At 53.3% G+C, this 21,978-nt stretch overlaps 1 protein-coding gene across 1 annotated transcript; it reads left to right on the forward strand.

Moving 5' to 3' along the window:
* The first annotated feature begins 9,936 nt into the window (after positions 1-9,936).
* On the forward strand, positions 9,937-15,463 carry LOC135309562 (pituitary tumor-transforming gene 1 protein-interacting protein-like). The gene is made up of 5 exons (XM_064435663.1): positions 9,937-11,025; positions 13,557-13,662; positions 13,770-13,835; positions 14,217-14,263; positions 15,006-15,463. Exons 1-5 carry the CDS (start codon positions 10,947-10,949, stop codon positions 15,071-15,073), a joined length of 366 nt encoding a protein of 121 aa, XP_064291733.1. The 5' UTR covers positions 9,937-10,946; the 3' UTR covers positions 15,074-15,463.
* Positions 15,464-21,978: the final 6,515 nt, after the last annotated feature.

The raw sequence follows: 21,978 nt of genomic DNA on the forward strand, positions 1-21,978 counted from the left end.
GCTGAATGCCCCATCCCTGGAAACGTTCAAGGTCAGGTTGGATAGGACTGTGAGCAGCCTGGTCTAGTGGAAGATGGAGTTGGACTAAATGACCTTCAAGTGCTCTGAGCAGGTTCAGGTGCACTGAGATTTCTGTAGCCTGGCTGTCGTGTGCAAAGTAGCTCCTAAACAAATATTTCCACAGGCACAATTCTGTGAACAGCCTGAACCACACTTGGGAGAACCTCCTTTTTGTTGTTGCCTGAAATCCTTGGCATGTAGATGTGTCAGTTTTGGCTGGTGTCTCTACTGCCATTACTGCAGGAGCTGAGTGGGATGAGCAGGGACCAGGGCTCACGGCTGCTGCCTCGCCATGCTCCAGCAGGCTTTGTTCTGTGTGTGGGCAAGCAGAGCCCCCCAGCCCTGGGGAGACGTGGCAGTCAGGTGCAGGAAGCAGGACTTGGCCCTCAGCTGCCTGAGCAGCACTGCTGGCCCCAACCTGACAGATTTTTTTTCAGTTTATCTCTTGCCCAAGGACTTCAGATGCCGCTAAGTGCTCATCTCATCAGAGATGTCTTCTGAGGCTGGCTCCCATGGACAGTAATTCCTCCCTGTCAGAGATGATTCCTTAGCCCTGAAGCCTTCAGTTGTTGGGTTTTTTCCCTCAATTTTTACCTGGATTAGTGATTAAGATAGCTTTGCTCCTGTTTCTGCCAGAGGAGTTTGACCTGAGTGCGTTTCTCCCTGCCAGTAACTGAGCACTCCTGTTAGCAGGGACACGTGCTCAGCTGGTGTTTATTTGTGGGTACCAACACTTGTTATGTCTACATAGGTTTATCTACATTGTTATCCACAGCTAACAATGTCCATTTGCTTTCCCAGGTGGCTGCACATCTCCAGCCCAGTGACTGAAGCTGCTGGTGACAGTAGCTGTATGTTCATAAACAAGATCAGAGAAAGTGGCTGTAGGATAAGAGGAAATGGCCTCAAATTGCACCAGAGGAGGTTTAGGTTGGATAGTAAGAAAAAGATTCTTCACTCAGAGGGCGGTCAGACAGTGGAACAGGCTGCCCAGGGCAGCGGTAGCATCCCTGGAAGCATTCAAAAAACACAGAGCTGTTGCACCTGGGACATGTTTACTGGAAGACCTGGCAGTGCTGGGGGAACAGTTGGACTTGATGATCCTTGAGTGTTTTCCCAACATTAATGATCCTGTGATCCTATATTGTAACCCTATATTGTGTCTGTGTGAGCTAAACACGTTTTTGTCAAATCCTTCAGTGAACTTTGAAGCCCTGATCACTGCAATGTCCGTGGTGGGAGGAACACTTCTGATCATGTTGGGGGTCTGCTGCTGCTGCTGCTGTTGTAAGAAAAAGAGCAAAAAGTAAGTATATATTGGGGGGTGCCCTGATTGTGGAGCAGCTCAGATGCAGCCGTGTGCTGCTGCAGGACTGAGTGCTGAGTGCACTAAGGGGTTTTTCTGTCCACCAGGCCGGACAAGGATGACGAGAGAGCAGCCAGGGAGCGGGAGAAGAGGCGGGTGTGGCAGGAGGAGAGGTGAGTTTGTACCACAGGCCCTGAGGCTGCAGGATGACTTGGCTGCTGTCTGTGCCATCAAATGTGATGCCAGGAGGCACGTGGGGCTCAGCACATGCAGTCAGTGGCTGCTTCAGCCCTAGCTCACACACAAGCCTCATTAGGAGTGTCACGCCGGGGTGACTCGTGGATGTAGCATCACAAGTTTTGTGTATGCAGCTCCCTGAGGGCTGCTGATGTGTGGGCTCTGGTGGTCCCCAGAGACTCCCTGAGGTGGCAGGCTGAGCAAACCTGCCAGCCTGGAGCTCCCTTGTTTGGGAATAAGCAAGGAGCTCTGGCTCTTCTTGTTCCCTTTTGTACCACCAGTTACTGACTCATGGCTTTTTTGTTTGCCTCTCGCAGGAGAGCGGAGATGAAATCACGGCATGATGAAATCCGAAGAAAATACGGTACAGTGCTGACATGAGTGATTCAAACTAAGCTTTAGATGAAGCAGCCTCTGTAACTGTGCTCCTTGCCATGGTTACAGCTGTAGATGAGACCTGGCCAGCAGGGAAAATATGGTCCCTGCTTCTCTTGGCTCAGAGTAAGTGTAGAGATGCTGGGGTCATGGTGTGTGAGCCCATACAAGGGCTATTTTTCCTGGGCAGGGAAGAGGAAGTGTATAATGTTCTCCAGAATGTGTTCTCCAAGCTTACCACGTGGGAGAAGTTGATGGAGCTTGACTAGAAGGTAGAAGCAGAAGCTGGCAGACACAGCACCATCATAATCCTGTTACCCTTCAGACACATCCCTCCAGTAATTCTGTGGTTAGCCAGCAGTCTGAGGTGTGGGGCCAGGTAGGAATCAGAATGCCCACAGCTGCAGGAGCACAGAGCAGGCACCAATCCCACCCCAGCTCCTCTGTGCCAGCAGTGGTGTCTCAGTCCCCTGGGGATGGGAGTGCACAGCCTCCCTCCTGGGGCTGAACTGCCCCTCAGGTGAGTCCCACAGACCTGGGCCAGGTCTGGACCTGCCTGAGGAGAACATCAACTTGGAAGTTGCGCTGTCCCTCCAGCCTGCCCACTGGAGCTGCCAGGGGCTCTGCCAGTGTCTGGCTGTGGAGCACTTGGGCTCATGCGTGCTGCACTTGGTGGTCTCTGGCTTTGGAGGGGCTGTAGGGAAAACTAGAGACCTTTCCTCTGCCTGCAGCTGCTGCCCACTGCAGGTCCAGGTTAGGCAGGAGATTCCAGGGCCTCTGGATGGGCTGGATCCTTTAGGAAAGAAAGAGCAGGCAAAGCTGTGCCTGAAGGAGCTCTTGGTATGGGAAGCATCTGCCTGTGGAAGGGCTGTGCTCTGGGTCTGTCTTGCCATGTCAGAGTTGTCTTGCTGCAGCCTGACCCCAGAGTTTGCAATCTTGTCCTTTGTGGCTCTTCTTCAGAAGTGTTGAGCTGGGAAAGCATCAAACAGCATGGCACATGGCTTGTTGCTAGCCCAAAAGTCAGCCCCATACCCTGCCTTGCCATTTCCCAGTCTCGATGCAGGAGCAGGGAAGCAAGTCTAAGAACAGTTTTAATTTCATTTGGGTCTGGGCTCTTTGCTTGTAATCCAGTCTGACAGAAGGGCTGTGTAGAGGGGAGAGCTCTGGAAGATTAGGCAGGCTGCTTTACCTGGACTGTACATGGGCTGCCTGGGAGAGGAGTTTGCCATCAGGTCAAGCTTCTCAATGGATGTCTCCTCTTGTGCAGAAGGGGAGAGTGAAACAGTGCTGACTGTGGGCCCTGCGCAAGTAAGAGCAGGTGTTTTGGGAGAACTGCAGCTGGGAGGCTTGAGGATGCTCAAATGACAAAGAGTTATTTCCCAGGACTGGTTTTCTTGCTGGCTGTGACCACTGTGGGAGCTGCTGTCTGAACAAATCTCTTCTCTCTTCTAGGCCTGTTCAAGGAAGAGAACCCTTACGCAAAATTTGAGAATTAGCATCTCCAGACACACCCACCCACCCTGGTGAACAGTGCCTTCTGCAGAGCCACAAGTCTCCAGGCTTCCCCCCACCACCATGGTGCCACTTCAACTGCCACAGAAGATGACCCAAATCCTTGGTGACACCATTGTCCCCACTCCAGGTGCTTGGTCTGGCCAGACTTTGCTCTTGCCCTGCTGGTGCAAGAAACCATGGTGACAATACTGGAAGATGGGGCATTTTTTCCTCACTCACCCCAGGGTGGTTGTGGTGTCCAAAGCAATGCACATAACAGTCCTTGTCCCAGCCAAGGGCAAAAGCAACGTCACACATCTCCCTCACTCCTGCCTCACCAAGAACACTTCATGCACACAGAGCTAGCCTCTTCTGCTCTTCCTCCCCCTCTTTTTTTTTTTCTTTTAGTATATGCAAAAGCCAGCAAGAGTTTCCTGACGTAAGGGCTAGCAGGAGGCTTTGGCTGTCACTCCAGGTGCATGCACTTATCCCAGCACATTAGCAGTCCTCTCAAAGAGCACAAGTTTCTGGTGATCTGGTGCTTCCAGGAGGAAGGTCTTATGTGCACCTTCTCACTTGCAACTAATCTGGGGAAATGCCCCAACTCTCCTACCTCTCTGTGCCTTTCTAGAAAGGTGGTCTTGGGCTCAATGGCCACGTCTGTTAGCAATACTGTAAGTTTCAAGTGCATTTACAATATGCTGACTGTATATTAAACTGATTCAATTACTGTTCTGGTCTGAAAGAGTTTAATTCTCCTTCCACAGCAGGCACAGGTCGGGAGTAGTGGCTGATGGAGTTGTCACTGTTGTGTGGCTCTGACTCACTGGGGGTAGCTGGGGGAGGCAGAAGCAAGGCTGCCTCGGGCTCTTGCTGGCCTTGAAAGGAACAGTCTGTTCCCAGAGATGTTCAGGTGTTAGGAAGAGCTTGGGATGGAAGCAAGGCTGCTCTCTAAGGAAGGAGCTGGCTGTTCTGGCAAGAGTTGGGCCTTTTGTCCCCTGGCCTCTCCAGGAGAGAGCCCCTGTGTGCGTGGGTGGCCTGGGGGCTCAGGCTGCAGCCCGAGCAGTGTAAGGGCCTGGGTGGGAAGGGGATGGAGCTGCCTGCTCTGGAGCCTGCCCAGGCCCGGCCCTGCAGCAGCCGCAGCCCCGTGTGCAGGCCGGGCAGGGCTGGGAGAGTCTGGGCTGAGGAGAGCTGCCCGTGGCCTCCTGCCGGGGAGGCTCCCGTGGGCCGGGGTGAAGCTCTCCCTCTGCACGGCCGGCCTTGTGGAGCTCAGCACAGCGGCCCCAGCTGGGCTCGGGGAGCTGAGGCGCCGGGAGCCCTGCCTGCTGCCCCAGGGGCAGGGCTCGCGGGTGACTTTTAATCCAGATTGTCGCCGGCTACTGCCAGGAGAGGCTCGGGTGGGAGGAACACAGGGCCTGACTCTGCCGAGCTCTGGTGGTGGCTGCTCTCCCACCTTCTGTCCGGGCAGGGGCTGCGCCCCGGGGCTGCCGGGCAGGAGCCAGGGCGGTGCCGAGAGCGCCGTGTCCGGCTGTGCACGGCAGGGAGGTGATGATTCACAGATCCCGGCGTGGCTGGAATCCCTTGTGCGTGGAGGATGAACTGTGGAGCCCAGTGAAGAGAAGGGAAAGTGCTGAGAGGGGTCCTTCATGTGCTGGCCCAAAGGGCCCGTGGTGCCTCTGCCAGCCAAAGGCACAGGGAAAGCTGTGGGGCCTTTGCTTGAGAGCCAGCAAGGTCCAGGGACAGCTGGTGCCAAAGCCTTTTGAGCTGCCTTTCCCCTGCTGGGCTGCACCAGGCTCCAGTCCCCGTCCTGTCCTGGAACTGGGACCAGTAAATTCATTTTGGGTACCCTGAGTGCTCCCACTGGCCCTGCTCCTAGAGCTAAGGAGTGATGTCTGCAAACCTATCAGGGAACTGCAAGCAAGTTCCTCTTCCTGAGACCCCACTTGTGACTGGCTCTGTCCTCCTCTGCTGAGCCAGGGCAGCAGAGAGACCTGCTGGGAGCCAGGATGGATGGTGGATGAAATGTGGCCATGCCCTGGGAACTTGGAAAGAAGGGGTTAGTGAGATGTAACAGGGAGCTTGGCTTTGAGACTGAGATTTCTACAGCCCTGCACATAAAGGCCACAAAAAGCTGGCACTAGGCCAATTCCAACCATGTGATAGGAAAGGTGGGACAAACAGCCAGCACTCTGAGAGGCGAAATCCCAGGGGCAGACTGAGCTGTGAGCACAGGCTGCCCAGCTGCATGTGGATAACTGTGCTGGGGCGGCCTGCTGTCATCACAGCCTCTTCCATTCCCTTCACAGCAGGGCTATGGTGGCAGCAGCAGCTAGGCCCTGAAGTGCCTGCTGCTGGAGAGTCTGTGCCAAACAACCTGTCTCCTTGCAAAGGTCACAAATTATTCCAAGTGGTGGTGTCAGTGTGTAGTGCTACAATGGTATTTCCAGGAAAATACCAGGTATATTTCAGGTATATTTCAGGAAAAGTGGTGGAAGAAGCAAACAATTCAACAGATCCTATGCTGTATGCCAGAGCTGCTGTATTTGAAGGGGGAAATGCTCACTGGGGCTGATAAATGGTCAGTGTTATAAATATGGTTAGTAATTCGTGGGAATAAAAGATATATCAATATATATATGTATAAAATGAACTACTGGTGTACAAGGCGGGGGAGAGATTCTTCCCCAGGATGGTGAAACCGTGGCAGATGGACAGAGAGGCACCACCACATTTACATGTGAAGGAAACTCTGCTGCACAGGAGATGGGCATTCACAAGGACCTGCACCCAGTGACCCCAAGCGATGATGGCCCAGACAAGACACCTATCTGAGAGGACCAGGGCCATCAACACCTTCCATCTGAATGCCGGATTCCGGGAATCAGGGAAGTGTATTATTCTATTCCCGGACGGAGGCTTTGTGCAGCCCGAGCCAGAGAAAGAAACCAACTTGAATATGAAGAACTCAGAAAGAAACAAAGACGTTCTGCCGCGGGCGAAATAAACCGTATAAGAACTGCTGCCTTGGAGCAGCCAGTGTGGACGGGGAGGAATTGGCGCTAGCGAGGCCAGTCTCACGTTCACCCACGTCACCTCCCAGGGGCGGCTGTTCGATTGATTGGTGGCTGTCGAGACTGTGTTACGGTTGTGAAATAATTTTTATTTTTTATATTTTTATTAAAATTGGCTATTTTTCATTTTTCATCTATAACAATCAGACATTTCTCATGAGTTTGGAGAAAGCAGGAGGCTTGGGGGAGGCAGAACTTTGCAAATAAGCTCTGCCCTGAGAGGAGGTGATTTTAACTGTTGATACTGGTTTTTAAGTAGAGTATGAAGCTGAGAGAGAGGCTGATCATCAGCAGTGTAGCCCAGGCGTCAGTACTGGGACCGGTCATCTTCCTTCTTGATAGTGGTCTGAATAACGGGGCCCAGAGCACCCTCAGCAAGTTTGCTGAATTTCCTACAGTGGGAAGAGCTGCTGAGACACCAGCGGGTGACTCTGCACCCACAAGGGCCTCAACAAGCTGGAGAAATGGGCTGATGGAACCTCCTGAAGCTCAACCAAGGGCCGAGCAGAGTGCTCCTGCTGAGGAGGTGCAGCCCCAGCACACGCCATGGAAGGCAGCTCTGCAGAGCAGGATCTCTGCAGGTCCTGGTGGGTGTGACTGGCAGAGAAGGGAAGGGATCTGGGCAAACGCTGAGGGGTGCAGCCCACCGCCAGGTGGGTTTTGTGCCATAGAATCTCTGTGGGTGGGGGGGCTCCTGGGTGTGTCCCTCAGAAAGAACCCTGTGTTGTCACCGCTCATGACCATTATGACACACTTGCGTTACTATAACCACCAGCGTTGGGTAGTGCCGGAGCACTCACGTTGTGACCCAGAGCAGCTGAGGAGCTTCCACTGCTGCCAGCATCTGAGGAGCCTGTGTGCTACCAGTGTCTGTGGATCTTCCGAGTGCTGTCAGTGACCCAGGAACCTGAGCACTGCCAGTGACCGAGGAGCCTCTGAGTGACTCCAGTAAGTGAAGACAACCCTCTGAGTTCTGCCAGTGAGTGAAGAGGAGCCTCTTAGTCCTAGTGACTGAGGAACCTCTGAGTGCTGTCAGTGACTGAGGAGCCTCCGAGTGCTCCCAGTGACTGAGAAACCTCTGAATTCCAGAAGTGGGAGCCAAGCCTTCGAGTCCTGCCAGCGGCTGAGAGCAGCCAAGCCCAGGAGCAGCAATGGCCGAGGTGGGACAGGAGCCATCAGCACCACGAGCCGTGCGCGTCTGCCGCATCTGCGTGGATTTCCTGCGCAACCCCGCTGCTGCCGTGGAGCCCTGCGGACACATGTTCTGCCACGCCTGCATCCAGCCCCAGGCTGCCACCGACGCCGCCGCCACCTGCCCCACCTGCCAAGGGCCCATCGGCAGCATCCGCGTGCTGGAGGGCCAGGACAACCCAGCCCCGGTGGCCCCGCGTCGCCCCCGCCGCCGCCTCCATCCCTTCGTGGCGCGGTGGCGCCAGCGGCAGCAGCAGGAGGCGCAGGAGGATGCGGCTCCTGGAGGTGGCCGGCGCAGAAGACGTGCTGATGGCGACCGGGCACCGAGCCCTGTGCCCCGCCAGCGTCCCCGCAGAGAGCAGGATGACCTTAGAAGAAACGGGCTGGGACAGCGGCCACCGAGGGGAATTGCAGCGCTGGCCGCAGGGGACAACCAACACCGTCCCGCTGCCATCTGATGTGATGTGGACCCTCCACGGCCCGTCTGAGCTGAAGACCAGCATGCTGAGACGGGCCTCGTCTAGTTTCTTCTACCCACTTTGGGGATACGTCAAGACTGGGAGAGTAGGAGCTGTTGGAGGGAAAGTATATAGTTGTAGATACTTGGGGAGAGGGTAGGATATTGATATTAGGACATTAGTATATTAGGATATTAGGATACTAGGATATTAGGATATTAGGATACTAGGACATTAGGACATTAGGACATTAGAACATATAGGACATAAGGACATTAGGACATAAGGACATTAGCACATTAGGACATCAGGATATTAGGATGTTAGGATATTAGGATATTAGCTATGAAATAAAGTTTTTTATTCCGTTTGAAACATTGGAAAGCAGTCATTCTTTATCCGCGTCGGACACATGGAAGAGTATCTCCTTTAATGTGATGTGTGTGGTGAGAGTTCACAACAGGGTACTTATTCCATGCTGATCATACATATTCATTACAAGGTACCTCCTAGCTAATTCACAAACACCACTTTCCTAGAACTAATTTGCATGCATTCGCCTTTTACTGGAATTACTTTTTTGGTCCTGGAGGTCATCTAAAGGGGTGTCTGGTGGTCATATTCACTGAAGGCTTCAGTATTACTGGTGACCTTACTTTGAACTTTTTCTTTGGGCATGCACTGTTGGTTTTAGTTATGTAGCTCACAAAAAACCCCTCTCTAGTCCTCTGTCTGTTTCTCCACTGGTTCCAGCTACATTTATCCTCCTTTGTGCATACCTTTACATCCTTCTATCTTTTTTCTAGTTAGTCCCAAAGCTTTATTCAGCAACTTCAGGGGAACTGAAAATTTCTAGTCTCTGTGTTATTTTTCAAGTCTCCCCTTTTCTTGAGACTGTCTCTTTTAGACAATCTCAATACTTCATTTTCCAGCATGAAGTGCTGCAACAACCATAACAGTTTGTCCTGTGTCCAGGTTCAGACCTTATCCACTCCCCTGCCCAGCTGGATGCATCCTGTGGGGATGCCTTCATCCATGGTGGCTCTGGTCCTGTGGCATCCATGGTGGCTCTGCTCCTGGGAGCCACCTGTGTCTGTAAACTGGGGTCTTCCTCCGCCAGATGGGGGTGGAAACAGGTTCTGAACATCAGCACAGATTTTGGCTGCAGTGCTGCTGCATTGCCTGGGCTGTGTCCTGCTGAAGGAGGATTTGGATGAACTGGCTGGGGTAGGGTACAGCCCTCGTGTGCAGCAGGAGGCCTCCTGCAGGATCTGTGGCTCTGTGTGTCCCTGTGTGCTCCTCTGCTTCTCCTGGCAGCAGCTTCTGTGTCTGGGGCTTGTTTGCTTGAGCTGCTCCATATCTGGTGCTACAGGACTGTATCACCCAGCCACTGCTTGCCCTCATCCTCATAGGGTCCCTCCAGACCGACTCTAGCTGTGTGCCCTGGCTGCCCTACTGCCACAGCAGATTCTCAGGCTTTTAGGGAAATAAAACCCAAGAGAGGAACTCACAGCTTAGGGCTTTGTCAGCAGAGCAAGGCAGAACTTGCCTTGCATTTGGGCTTCCCACCATGACATGGAGCATGTGCTGAAGCTGGTGGCTCTTGCAGCAGCAGCATGCACTGCTGCTGGCCCAGTGGTGGGTAGGAGCAGGCTTGGAGGAGCCCAGAGTTTTAAACCACTGAAGCTCTTCAAAGTCCTGAGGTGTCTTGTTTTCTTCCTGCAGATTGTTGCCAGTATACGAACAGGAGCTGTGAAGAATGCCTGAAAAATGTCACTGTGAGTAGCAGCAGTGAGGCTCCCAGCCTCTCACCATGCTGAAAAAGTTTCCTTCCTGGAAGCAGGGCTGGTCCCCTGCCCTTGTCCCAGACATGCTGCAAATTCCACCCACCTATGAGGGTGAGAGGGCAATCCCTCTCTGGTGCTCTGGAAGGAGGTTGCTAGAAACTGGGTGGGTTTTGTTGTGTGCTTTTCGATTAGAGTAATGGAATCGCTGAGCTGCTTCCTGATGGATGGACGATGTGCTTGGAGAAGGGACTGAGTGGGCTGGGCTGGCTGGTCAAGTTCCCCTCCAGCAGCTGGGCCGTGGCACTGGCTGGGTGCAGGATGTGTGCTGGTGTCCTGCCAGTCCCTGCTGCCTTATCACAGATATCAGCACACTTGAACTTGAGTCAGATCTTGCAGCTGATGTAGCCAGAACCAGTTTGACCAAACCCCTACTGAATGCTGGGGTTGGGGATTGGAGCCACCAGGAGAGGAGCATGCAAAGCTCCGCAGATGGTCTGTAGTGGCTGGGCACATGCACACCTCTCCTGCTCATCAGCTTTGTGTGTGTAGAGCGCTTTGTCTCAAAGGCTTTCTTCTTATCTCAAAAATAAACGTAAAGGATTTGCGTTATTAATGGTGGGATTCTTAAGGCTGTCCTGGGCAGGGTCAGTAGTTGGCTCGATGATCCTTATCAGTCCCTTCCAGCTCAGGACAGTCTACAATTCTAAGCCAGGAGAAGGATTCTCAGCATCTTTACTTGCTCTAGAGCTCTGCACTCCCCTCTCCTGCCTCTCCTGGTGTGATCTGTGCTCACACAGCTCTTACTCCTGAGCGCCCTGTTGCTGCTGGGTGCTGTCTCGTGAGCCAGCAGAGGTGGCCCTGTGCTGTGGCTGCCAAGCAAAGCGAGGGTCGCTGTCAGTGCAGCAGTAACGCTGTGCTGCCTGCTCCTGTGTCCTAGTGCCTGTGGTGTGCCAGCAGCAGGAGGTGCATGGAGTACCCCGTCCGAAGAATCCTCCCGCCGGCCGACCTGTGCGAGCTCCGCTCGGCGCGCTGGGGAGTCTGCTGGGGTGAGTGCCAGCCTGGCTGGTGGCTGTGACAGTGCTTGCTGCTGTGGGAGGTTCCCCTGCCTCCCAGCTCTCTGCCAGTGTTGCAGTGACAGGCTGAAGGCAGTCAAGGTTCTGCAAACTTCCTGAAGCGTGGGCGGGGAAGCAGAGTATGAGCAGTTCCCTGCCTTCTGGCAAGTAGGACCTGTGAAGATTTAGCTACTCCAAAATACATCCCTTATGCTTTGGTGTGATGGAGGCTCCAGACATGGCTAGCGCCTGGGAACAGGAGTGGAAGGTTCTCTGTGGGGCTCTGCAGCCCTCCTGGTGTCTGAATCCCAGATCTCTCCTCTGCAGCTGCCAGGTCACTCTGTGCACTGCTTCTGGTTCTTCACGTGGCTGCTGTCCCAGGTGGGCTCCTGGAACCAGAGGTGTGATGACTTCTCTGGGAACCTGTGTGTGCTTCTAGTGCTGAGTGTACCGTGGTCCTGCTCAGCTCTTACCCACCTGAGAAAAAACCTCTTCTAAAACTACCCCTGCACATGCAGGTCTCCTCTGGGAGCTTTCTCTGGTGGGCAGCTGCCTCTCCTCCCTGCTGCTCTGTTTTCTGAAGGATTTCTGGAGAGATTGGTGCCTTGTTTAGACCAAGCTTAGTGCATGTTCATGCTCATACAGAAGCCAGCTTTTGGGGGCTGGAGAAGGAAGGAAGCAAGCTGGGACCTGGTTGCACTCACCCACCCCCTTGATGAGGAGCCTGGAGCTGAATTGCCGTTGCCTGTTATCTTTTGTGCTTGAAGCTGGGCTCTCTTGTCTGCCCACAAGAGTTCATACTGCTCTTATGCTTGTGGAAGAAGAATCTCCTCTTTGTGAGCCCTGTGGTATGCTTTTCTGAAACTTCTGTAAGACCTTGAAGTGCTAGTTTTGATGTGAGTAGCTTCACAAAAGGTTTCATTATAGAAGATCACATTCCTTAGCTTGCAAAACTCGCTATAGAGAAGATTAGTCCTGTGGGAGATTAGCTCTTATGTGATTCTGCATTTTTGGTGTGTGTGACTTAGCCTCTGTCATCAGCTGGAGGAGTGCCTGGTGCTCTGCCTCAGACCTCTCTGTGTGGGAAGGGGGGAGCTGAACCCCAGGCTCATCCTGAAACCCCAAAAGGGTTTCAGAAGCACTGACACTGCTGAAGTCAGCTCAGGCTGGAGTACCTAAAAGAGGATCTCTTTAGAACAGATAAAAGGAAGAAGTTTCTTACAATAAGGGTGATGAGACAGTGGCACTGGTTGCCCAGAGAGGTGCTGAATGCCCCATCCCTGGAAACGTTCAAGGTCAGGTTGGATAGGACTGTGAGCAGCCTGGTCTAGTGGAAGATGGAGTTGGACTAAATGACCTTCAAGTGCTCTGAGCAGGTTCAGGTGCTCTGAGATTTCTGTAGCCTGGCTGTCGTGTGCAAAGTGGCTCCTAAACAAATATTTCCACAGGCACAATTCTGTGAACAGCCTGAACCACACTTGGAAGAACCTCCTCTTTGTTGTTGCCTGAAATCCTTGGCATGTAGATGTGTCAGTTTTGGCTGGTGTCTCTACTGCCATTACTGCAGGAGCTGAGTGGGATGAGCAGGGACCAGGGCTCACGGCTGCTGCCTCGCCATGCTCCAGCAGGCTTTGTTCTGTGTGTGGGCAAGCAGAGCCCCCCAGCCCTGGGGAGACGTGGCAGTCAGGTGCAGGAAGCAGGACTTGGCCCTCAGCTGCCTGAGCAGCACTGCTGGCCCCAACCTGACAGATTTTTTTTCAGTTTATCTCTTGCCCAAGGACTTCAGATGCCGCTAAGTGCTCATCTCATCAGAGATGTCTTCTGAGGCTGGCTCCCATGGACAGTAATTCCTCCCTGTCAGAGATGATTCCTTAGCCCTGAAGCCTTCAGTTGTTGGGTTTTTTCCCTCAATTTTTACCTGGATTAGTGATTAAGATAGCTTTGCTCCTGTTTCTGCCAGAGGAGTTTGACCTGAGTGCGTTTCTCCCTGCCAGTAACTGAGCACTCCTGTTAGCAGGGACATGTGCTCAGCTGGTGTTTATTTGTGGGTACCAACACTTGTTATGTCTACATAGGTTTATCTACATTGTTATCCACAGCTAACAATGTCCATTTGCTTTCCCAGGTGGCTGCACATCTCCAGCCCAGTGACTGAAGCTGCTGGTGACAGTAGCTGTATGTTCATAAACAAGATCAGAGAAAGTGGCTGTAGGATAAGAGGAAATGGCCTCAAATTGCACCAGAGGAGGTTTAGGTTGGATAGTAAGAAAAAGATTCTTCACTCAGAGGGCGGTCAGACAGTGGAACAGGCTGCCCAGGGCAGCGGTAGCATCCCTGGAAGCATTCAAAAAACACAGAGCTGTTGCACCTGGGGACATGTTTACTGGAAGACCTGGCAGTGCTGGGGGAACAGTTGGACTTGATGATCCTTGAGTGTTTTCCCAACATTAATGATCCTGTGATCCTATATTGTAACCCTATATTGTGTCTGTGTGAGCTAAACACGTTTTTGTCAAATCCTTCAGTGAACTTTGAAGCCCTGATCATTGCAATGTCCGTGGTGGGAGGAACACTTCTGATCATGTTGGGGGTCTGCTGCTGCTGCTGCTGTTGCAAGAAAAAGAGCAAAAAGTAAGTATATATTGGGGGGTGCCCTGATTGTGGAGCAGCTCAGATGCAGCCGTGTGCTGCTGCAGGACTGAGTGCTGAGTGCACTAAGGGGTTTTTCTGTCCACCAGGCCAGACAAGGATGACGAGAGAGCAGCCAGGGAGCGGGAGAAGAGGCGGGTGTGGCAGGAGGAGAGGTGAGTTTGTACCACAGGCCCTGAGGCTGCAGGATGACTTGGCTGCTGTCTGTGCCATCAAATGTGATGCCAGGAGGCACGTGGGGCTCAGCACATGCAGTCAGTGGCTGCTTCAGCCCTAGCTCACACACAAGCCTCATTAGGAGTGTCACGCCGGGGTGACTCGTGGATGTAGCATCACAAGTTTTGTGTATGCAGCTCCCTGAGGGCTGCTGATGTGTGGGCTCTGGTGGTCCCCAGAGACTCCCTGAGGTGGCAGGCTGAGCAAACCTGCCAGCCTGGAGCTCCCTTGTTTGGGAATAAGCAAGGAGCTCTGGCTCTTCTTGTTCCCTTTTGTACCACCAGTTACTGACTCATGGCTTTTTTGTTTGCCTCTCGCAGGAGAGCGGAGATGAAATCACGGCATGATGAAATCCGAAGAAAATACGGTACAGTGCTGACATGAGTGATTCAAACTAAGCTTTAGATGAAGCAGCCTCTGTAACTGTGCTCCTTGCCATGGTTACAGCTGTAGATGAGACCTGGCCAGCAGGGAAAATATGGTCCCTGCTTCTCTTGGCTCAGAGTAAGTGTAGAGATGCTGGGGTCATGGTGTGTGAGCCCATACAAGGGCTATTTTTCCTGGGCAGGGAAGAGGAAGTGTATAATGTTCTCCAGAATGTGTTCTCCAAGCTTACCACGTGGGAGAAGTTGATGGAGCTTGACTAGAAGGTAGAAGCAGAAGCTGGCAGACACAGCACCATCATAATCCTGTTACCCTTCAGACACATCCCTCCAGTAATTCTGTGGTGAGCCAGCAGTCTGAGGTGTGGGGCCAGGTAGGAATCAGAATGCCCACAGCTGCAGGAGCACAGAGCAGGCACCAATCCCACCCCAGCTCCTCTGTGCCAGCAGTGGTGTCTCAGTCCCCTGGGGATGGGAGTGCACAGCCTCCCTCCTGGGGCTGAACTGCCCCTCAGGTGAGTCCCACAGACCTGGGCCAGGTCTGGACCTGCCTGAGGAGAACATCAACTTGGAAGTTGCGCTGTCCCTCCAGCCTGCCCACTGGGGGTGCCAGGGGCTCTGCCAGTGTCTGGCTGTGGAGCACTTGGGCTCATGCATGCTGCACTTGGTGGTCTCTGGCTTTGGAGGGGCTGTAGGGAAAACTAGAGACCTTTCCTCTGCCTGCAGCTGCTGCCCACTGCAGGTCCAGGTTAGGCAGGAGATTCCAGGGCCTCTGGATGGGCTGGATCCTTTAGGAAAGAAAGAGCAGGCAAAGCTGTGCCTGAAGGAGCTCTTGGTATGGGAAGCATCTGCCTGTGGAAGGGCTGTGCTCTGGGTCTGTCTTGCCATGTCAGAGTTGTCTTGCTGCAGCCTGACCCCAGAGTTTGCAATCTTGTCCTTTGTGGCTCTTCTTCAGAAGTGTTGAGCTGGGAAAGCATCAAACAGCATGGCACATGGCTTGTTGCTAGCCCAAAAGTCAGCCCCATACCCTGCCTTGCCATTTCCCAGTCTCGATGCAGGAGCAGGGAAGCAAGTCTAAGAACAGTTTTAATTTCATTTGGGTCTGGGCTCTTTGCTTGTAATCCAGTCTGACAGAAGGGCTGTGTAGAGGGGAGAGCTCTGGAAGATTAGGCAGGCTGCTTTACCTGGACTGTACAAGGGCTGCCTGGGAGAGGAGTTTGCCATCAGGTCAAGCTTCTCAATGGATGTCTCCTATTGTGCAGAAGGGGAGAGTGAAACAGTGCTGACTGTGGGCCCTGCGCAAGTAAGAGCAGGTGTTTTGGGAGAACTGCAGCTGGGAGGCTTGAGGATGCTCAAATGACAAAGAGTTATTTCCCAGGACTGGTTTTCTTGCTGGCTGTGACCACTGTGGGAGCTGCTGTCTGAACAAATCTCTTCTCTCTTCTAGGCCTGTTCAAGGAAGAGAACCCTTACGCAAAATTTGAGAATTAGCATCTCCAGACACACCCACCCACCCTGGTGAACAGTGCCTTCTGCAGAGCCACAAGTCTCCAGGCTTCCCCCCACCACCATGGTGCCACTTCAACTGCCACAGAAGATGACCCAAATCCTTGGTGACACCATTGTCCCCACTCCAGGTGCTTGGTCTGGCCAGACTTTGCTCTTGCCCTGCTGGTGCAAGAAACCATGGTGACAATACTGGAAGATGGGGCATTTTTTCCTCACTCACCCCAGGGTGGTTGTGGTGTCCAAAGCAATGCACATAACAGTCCTTGTCCCAGCCAAGGGCAAAAGCAACGTCACACATCTCCCTCACTCCTGCCTCACCAAGAACACTTCATGCACACAGAGCTAGCCTCTTCTGCTCTTCCTCCCCCTCTTTTTTTTTTTTTTTTCTTTTAGTATATGCAAAAGCCAGCAAGAGTTTCCTGACGTAAGGGCTAGCAGGAGGCTTTGGCTGTCACTCCAGGTGCATGCACTTATCCCAGCACATTAGCAGTCCTCTCAAAGAGCACAAGTTTCTGGTGATCTGGTGCTTCCAGGAGGAAGGTCTTATGTGCACCTTCTCACTTGCAACTAATCTGGGGAAATGCCCCAACTCTCCTACCTCTCTGTGCCTTTCTAGAAAGGTGGTCTTGGGCTCAATGGCCACGTCTGTTAGCAATACTGTAAGTTTCAAGTGCATTTACAATATGCTGACTGTATATTAAACTGATTCAATTACTGTTCTGGTCTGAAAGAGTTTAATTCTCCTTCCACAGCAGGCACAGGTCGGGAGTAGTGGCTGATGGAGTTGTCACTGTTGTGTGGCTCTGACTCACTGGGGGTAGCTGGGGGAGGCAGAAGCAAGGCTGCCTCGGGCTCTTGCTGGCCTTGAAAGGAACAGTCTGTTCCCAGAGATGTTCAGGTGTTAGGAAGAGCTTGGGATGGAAGCAAGGCTGCTCTCTAAGGAAGGAGCTGGCTGTTCTGGCAAGAGTTGGGCCTTTTGTCCCTTGGCCTCTCCAGGAGAGAGCCCCTGTGTGCGTGGGTGGCCTGGGGGCTCAGGCTGCAGCCTGAGCAGTGTAAGGGCCTGGGTGGGAAGGGGATGGAGCTGCCTGCTCTGGAGCCTGCCCAGGCCCGGCCCTGCAGCAGCCGCAGCCCCGTGTGCAGGCCGGGCAGGGCTGGGAGAGTCTGGGCTGAGGAGAGCTGCCCGTGGCCTCCTGCCGGGGAGGCTCCCGTGGGCCGGGGTGAAGCTCTCCCTCTGCACGGCCGGGCTTGTGGAGCTCAGCACAGCGGCCCCAGCTGGGCTCGGGGAGCTGAGGCGCCGGGAGCCCTGCCTGCTGCCCCAGGGGCAGGGCTCGCGGGTGACTTTTAATCCAGATTGTCGCCGGCTACTGCCAGGAGAGGCTCGGGTGGGAGGAACACAGGGCCTGACTCTGCCGAGCTCTGGTGGTGGCTGCTCTCCCACCTTCTGTCCGGGCAGGGGCTGCGCCCCGGGGCTGCCGGGCAGGAGCCAGGGCGGTGCCGAGAGCACCGTGTCCGGCTGTGCACGGCAGGGAGGTGATGATTCACAGATCCCGGCGTGGCTGGAATCCCTTGTGCGTGGAGGATGAACTGTGGAGCCCAGTGAAGAGAAGGGAAAGTGCTGAGAGGGGTCCTTCATGTGCTGGCCCAAAGGGCCCGTGGTGCCTCTGCCAGCCAAAGGCACAGGGAAAGCTGTGGGGCCTTTGCTTGAGAGCCAGCAAGGTCCAGGGACAGCTGGTGCCAAAGCCTTTTGAGCTGCCTTTCCCCTGCTGGGCTGCACCAGGCTCCAGTCCCCGTCCTGTCCTGGAACTGGGACCAGTAAATTCATTTTGGGTACCCTGAGTGCTCCCACTGGCCCTGCTCCTAGAGCTAAGGAGTGATGTCTGCAAACCTATCAGGGAACTGCAAGCAAGTTCCTCTTCCTGAGACCCCACTTGTGACTGGCTCTGTCCTCCTCTGCTGAGCCAGGGCAGCAGAGAGACCTGCTGGGAGCCAGGATGGATGGTGGATGAAATGTGGCCATGCCCTGGGAACTTGGAAAGAAGGGGTTAGTGAGATGTAACAGGGAGCTTGGCTTTGAGACTGAGATTTCTACAGCCCTGCACATAAAGGCCACAAAAAGCTGGCACTAGGCCAATTCCAACCATGTGATAGGAAAGGTGGGACAAACAGCCAGCACTCTGAGAGGCGAAATCCCAGGGGCAGACTGAGCTGTGAGCACAGGCTGCCCAGCTGCATGTGGATAACTGTGCTGGGGCGGCCTGCTGTCATCACAGCCTCTTCCATTCCCTTCACAGCAGGGCTATGGTGGCAGCAGCAGCTAGGCCCTGAAGTGCCTGCTGCTGGAGAGTCTGTGCCAAACAACCTGTCTCCTTGCAAAGGTCACAAATTATTCCAAGTGGTGGTGTCAGTGTGTAGTGCTACAATGGTATTTCCAGGAAAATACCAGGTATATTTCAGGTATATTTCAGGAAAAGTGGTGGAAGAAGCAAACAATTCAACAGATCCTATGCTGTATGCCAGAGCTGCTGTATTTGAAGGGGGAAATGCTCACTGGGGCTGATAAATGGTCAGTGTTATAAATATGGTTAGTAATTCGTGGGAATAAAAGATATATCAATATATATATGTATAAAATGAACTACTGGTGTACAAGGCGGGGGAGAGATTCTTCCCCAGGATGGTGAAACCGTGGCAGATGGACAGAGAGGCACCACCACATTTACATGTGAAGGAAACTCTGCTGCACAGGAGATGGGCATTCACAAGTACCTGCACCCAGTGACCCCAAGCGATGATGGCCCAGACAAGACACCTATCTGAGAGGACCAGGGCCATCAACACCTTCCATCTGAATGCCGGATTCCGGGAATCAGGGAAGTGTATTATTCTATTCCCGGACGGAGGCTTTGTGCAGCCCGAGCCAGAGAAAGAAACCAACTTGAATATGAAGAACTCAGAAAGAAACAAAGACGTTCTGCCGCGGGCGAAATAAACCGTATAAGAACTGCTGCCTTGGAGCAGCCAGTGTGGACGGGGAGGAATTGGCGCTAGCGAGGCCAATCTCACGTTCACCCACGTCACCTCCCAGGGGCGGCTGTCCGATTGATTGGTGGCTGTCGAGACTGTGTTACGGTCGTGAAATAATTTTTATTTTTTATATTTTTATTAAAATTGGCTATTTTTCATTTTTCATCTATAACAATCAGACATTTCTCATGAGTTTGGAGAAAGCAGGAGGCTTGGGGGAGGCAGAACTTTGCAAATAAGCTCTGCCCTGAGAGGAGGTGATTTTAACTGTTGATACTGGTTTTTAAGTAGAGTATGAAGCTGAGAGAGAGGCTGATCATCAGCAGTGTAGCCCAGGCGTCAGTACTGGGACCGGTCATCTTCCTTCTTGATAGTGGTCTGAATAACGGGGCCCAGAGCACCCTCAGCAAGTTTGCTGAATTTCCTACAGTGGGAAGAGCTGCTGAGACACCAGCGGGTGACTCTGCACCCACAAGGGCCTCAACAAGCTGGAGAAATGGGCTGATGGAACCTCCTGAAGCTCAACCAAGGGCCGAGCAGAGTGCTCCTGCTGAGGAGGTGCAGCCCCAGCACACGCCATGGAAGGCAGCTCTGCAGAGCAGGATCTCTGCAGGTCCTGGTGGGTGTGACTGGCAGAGAAGGGAAGGGATCTGGGCAAACGCTGAGGGGTGCAGCCCACCGCCAGGTGGGTTTTGTGCCATAGAATCTCTGTGGGTGGGAGGGCTCCTAGGTGTGTCCCTCAGAAAGAAGAAAGAACCCTGTGTTGTCACCGCTCATGACCATTATGACACACTTGCGTTACTATAACCACCAGCGTTGGGTAGTGCCGGAGCACTCACGTTGTGACCCAGAGCAGCTGAGGAGCTTCCGCTGCTGCCAGCATCTGAGGAGCCTGTGTGCTACCAGTGTCTGTGGATCTTCCGAGTGCTGTCAGTGACCCAGGAACCTGAGCACTGCCAGTGACCGAGGAGCCTCTGAGTGACTCCAGTAAGTGAAGACAACCCTCTGAGTTCTGCCAGTGAGTGAAGAGGAGCCTCTTAGTCCTAGTGACTGAGGAACCTCTGAGTGCTGTCAGTGACTGAGGAGCCTCCGAGTGCTCCCAGTGACTGAGAAACCTCTGAATTCCAGAAGCGGGAGCCAAGCCTTCGAGTCCTGCCAGCGGCTGAGAGCAGCCAAGCCCAGGAGCAGCAATGGCCGAGGTGGGACAGGAGCCATCAGCACCACGAGCCGTGCGCGTCTGCCGCATCTGCGTGGATTTCCTGCGCAACCCCGCTGCTGCCGTGGAGCCCTGCGGGCACGTTTTCTGCCACGCCTGCATCCAGCCCCAGGCTGCCACCGACGCCGCCGCCACCTGCCCCACCTGCCAAGGGCCCATCGGCAGCATCCGCGTGCTGGAGGGCCAGGACAACCCAGCCCCGGTGGCCCCGCGTCGCCCCCCGCCGCCGCCTCCATCCCTTCGTGGCGCGGTGGCGCCAGCGGCAGCAGCAGGAGGCGCAGGAGGATGCGGCTCCTGGAGGTGGCCGGCGCCGACGACGTGCTGATGGCGACAGGGCACCGAGCCCTGTGCCCCGCCAGCGTCCCCGCAGAGAGCAGGAAGACCTGAGAAGAAACGGGCTGGGACAGCGGCCACCGAGGGGAATTGCAGCGCTGGCCGCAGGGGACAACCAACACCGTCCCGCTGCCATCTGATTTGATGTGGACCCTCCACGGCCCGTCTGAGCTGAAGACCAGCATGCTGAGACGGGCCTCGTCTAGTTTCTTCTACCCACTTTGGGGACACTTCAAGACTGGGAGAGTAGGAGCTGTTGGAGGGAAAGTATATAGTTGTAGATACTTGGGGAGAGGGTAGGATATTGATATTAGGATATTAGGATATTAGTATATTAGGATAATAGGATAATAGGATATTAGGATACTAGGACATTAGGATATTAGGATATTAGGATACTAGGATATTAGGATATTAGGATATTAGGATACTAGGACATTAGGATATTAGGATACTAGGACATTAGGACATTAGGACATTAGAACATATAGGACATAAGGACATTAGGACATAAGGACATTAGCACATTAGGACATCAGGATATTAGGATGTTAGGATATTAGGATATTAGCTATGAAATAAAGTTTTTTATTCCGTTTGAAACATTGGAAAGCAGTCATTCTTTATCTGCGTCGGACACATGGAAGAGTATCTCCTTTAATGTGATGTGTGTGGTGAGAGTTCACAACAGGGTACTTATTCCATGCTGATCATACATATTCATTACAAAGTACCTCCTAGCTAATTCACAAACACCACTTTCCTAGAACTAATTTGCATGCATTCGCCTTTTACTGGAATTACTTTTTTGGTCCTGGAGGTCATCTAAAGGGGTGTCTGGTGGTCATATTCACTGACGGCTTCAGTATTACTGGTGACCTTACTTTGAACTTTTTCTTTGGGCATGCACTGTTGGTTTTAGTTATGTAGCTCACAAAAACCCCTCTCTAGTCCTCTGTCTGTTTCTCCACTGGTTCCAGCTACATTTATCCTCCTTTGTGCATACCTTTACATCCTTCTATCTTTTTTCTAGTTAGTCCCAAAGCTTTATTCAGCAACTTCAGAGGAACTGAAAATTTCTAGTCTCTGTGTTATTTTTCAAGTCTCCCCTTTTCTTGAGACTGTCTCTTTTAGACAATCTCAATACTTCATTTTCCAGCACGAAGTGCTGCAACAACCATAACAGTTTGTCCTGTGTCCAGGTTCAGACCTTATCCACTCCCCTGCCCAGCTGGATGCATCCTGTGGGGATGCCTTCATCCATGGTGGCTCTGGTCCTGTGGCATCCATGGTGGCTCTGCTCCTGGGAGCCACCTGTGTCTGTAAACTGGGGTCTTCCTCCGCCAGATGGGGGTGGAAACAGGTTCTGAACATCAGCACAGATTTTGGCTGCAGTGCTGCTACATTGCCTGGGCTGTGTCCTGCTGAAGGAGGATTTGGATGAACTGGCTGGGGTAGGGTACAGCCCTCGTGTGCAGCAGGAGGCCTCCTGCAGGATCTGTGGCTCTGTGTGTCCCTGTGTGCTCCTCTGCTTCTCCTGGCGGCAGCTTCTGTGTCTGGGGCTTGTTTGCTTGAGCTGCTCCATATCTGGTGCTACAGGACTGTATCACCCAGCCA

Source organism: Passer domesticus, chromosome 11 (assembly GCF_036417665.1).
Source record: "Passer domesticus isolate bPasDom1 chromosome 11, bPasDom1.hap1, whole genome shotgun sequence".
Taxonomy (NCBI): Eukaryota; Metazoa; Chordata; class Aves; order Passeriformes; family Passeridae; genus Passer; species Passer domesticus.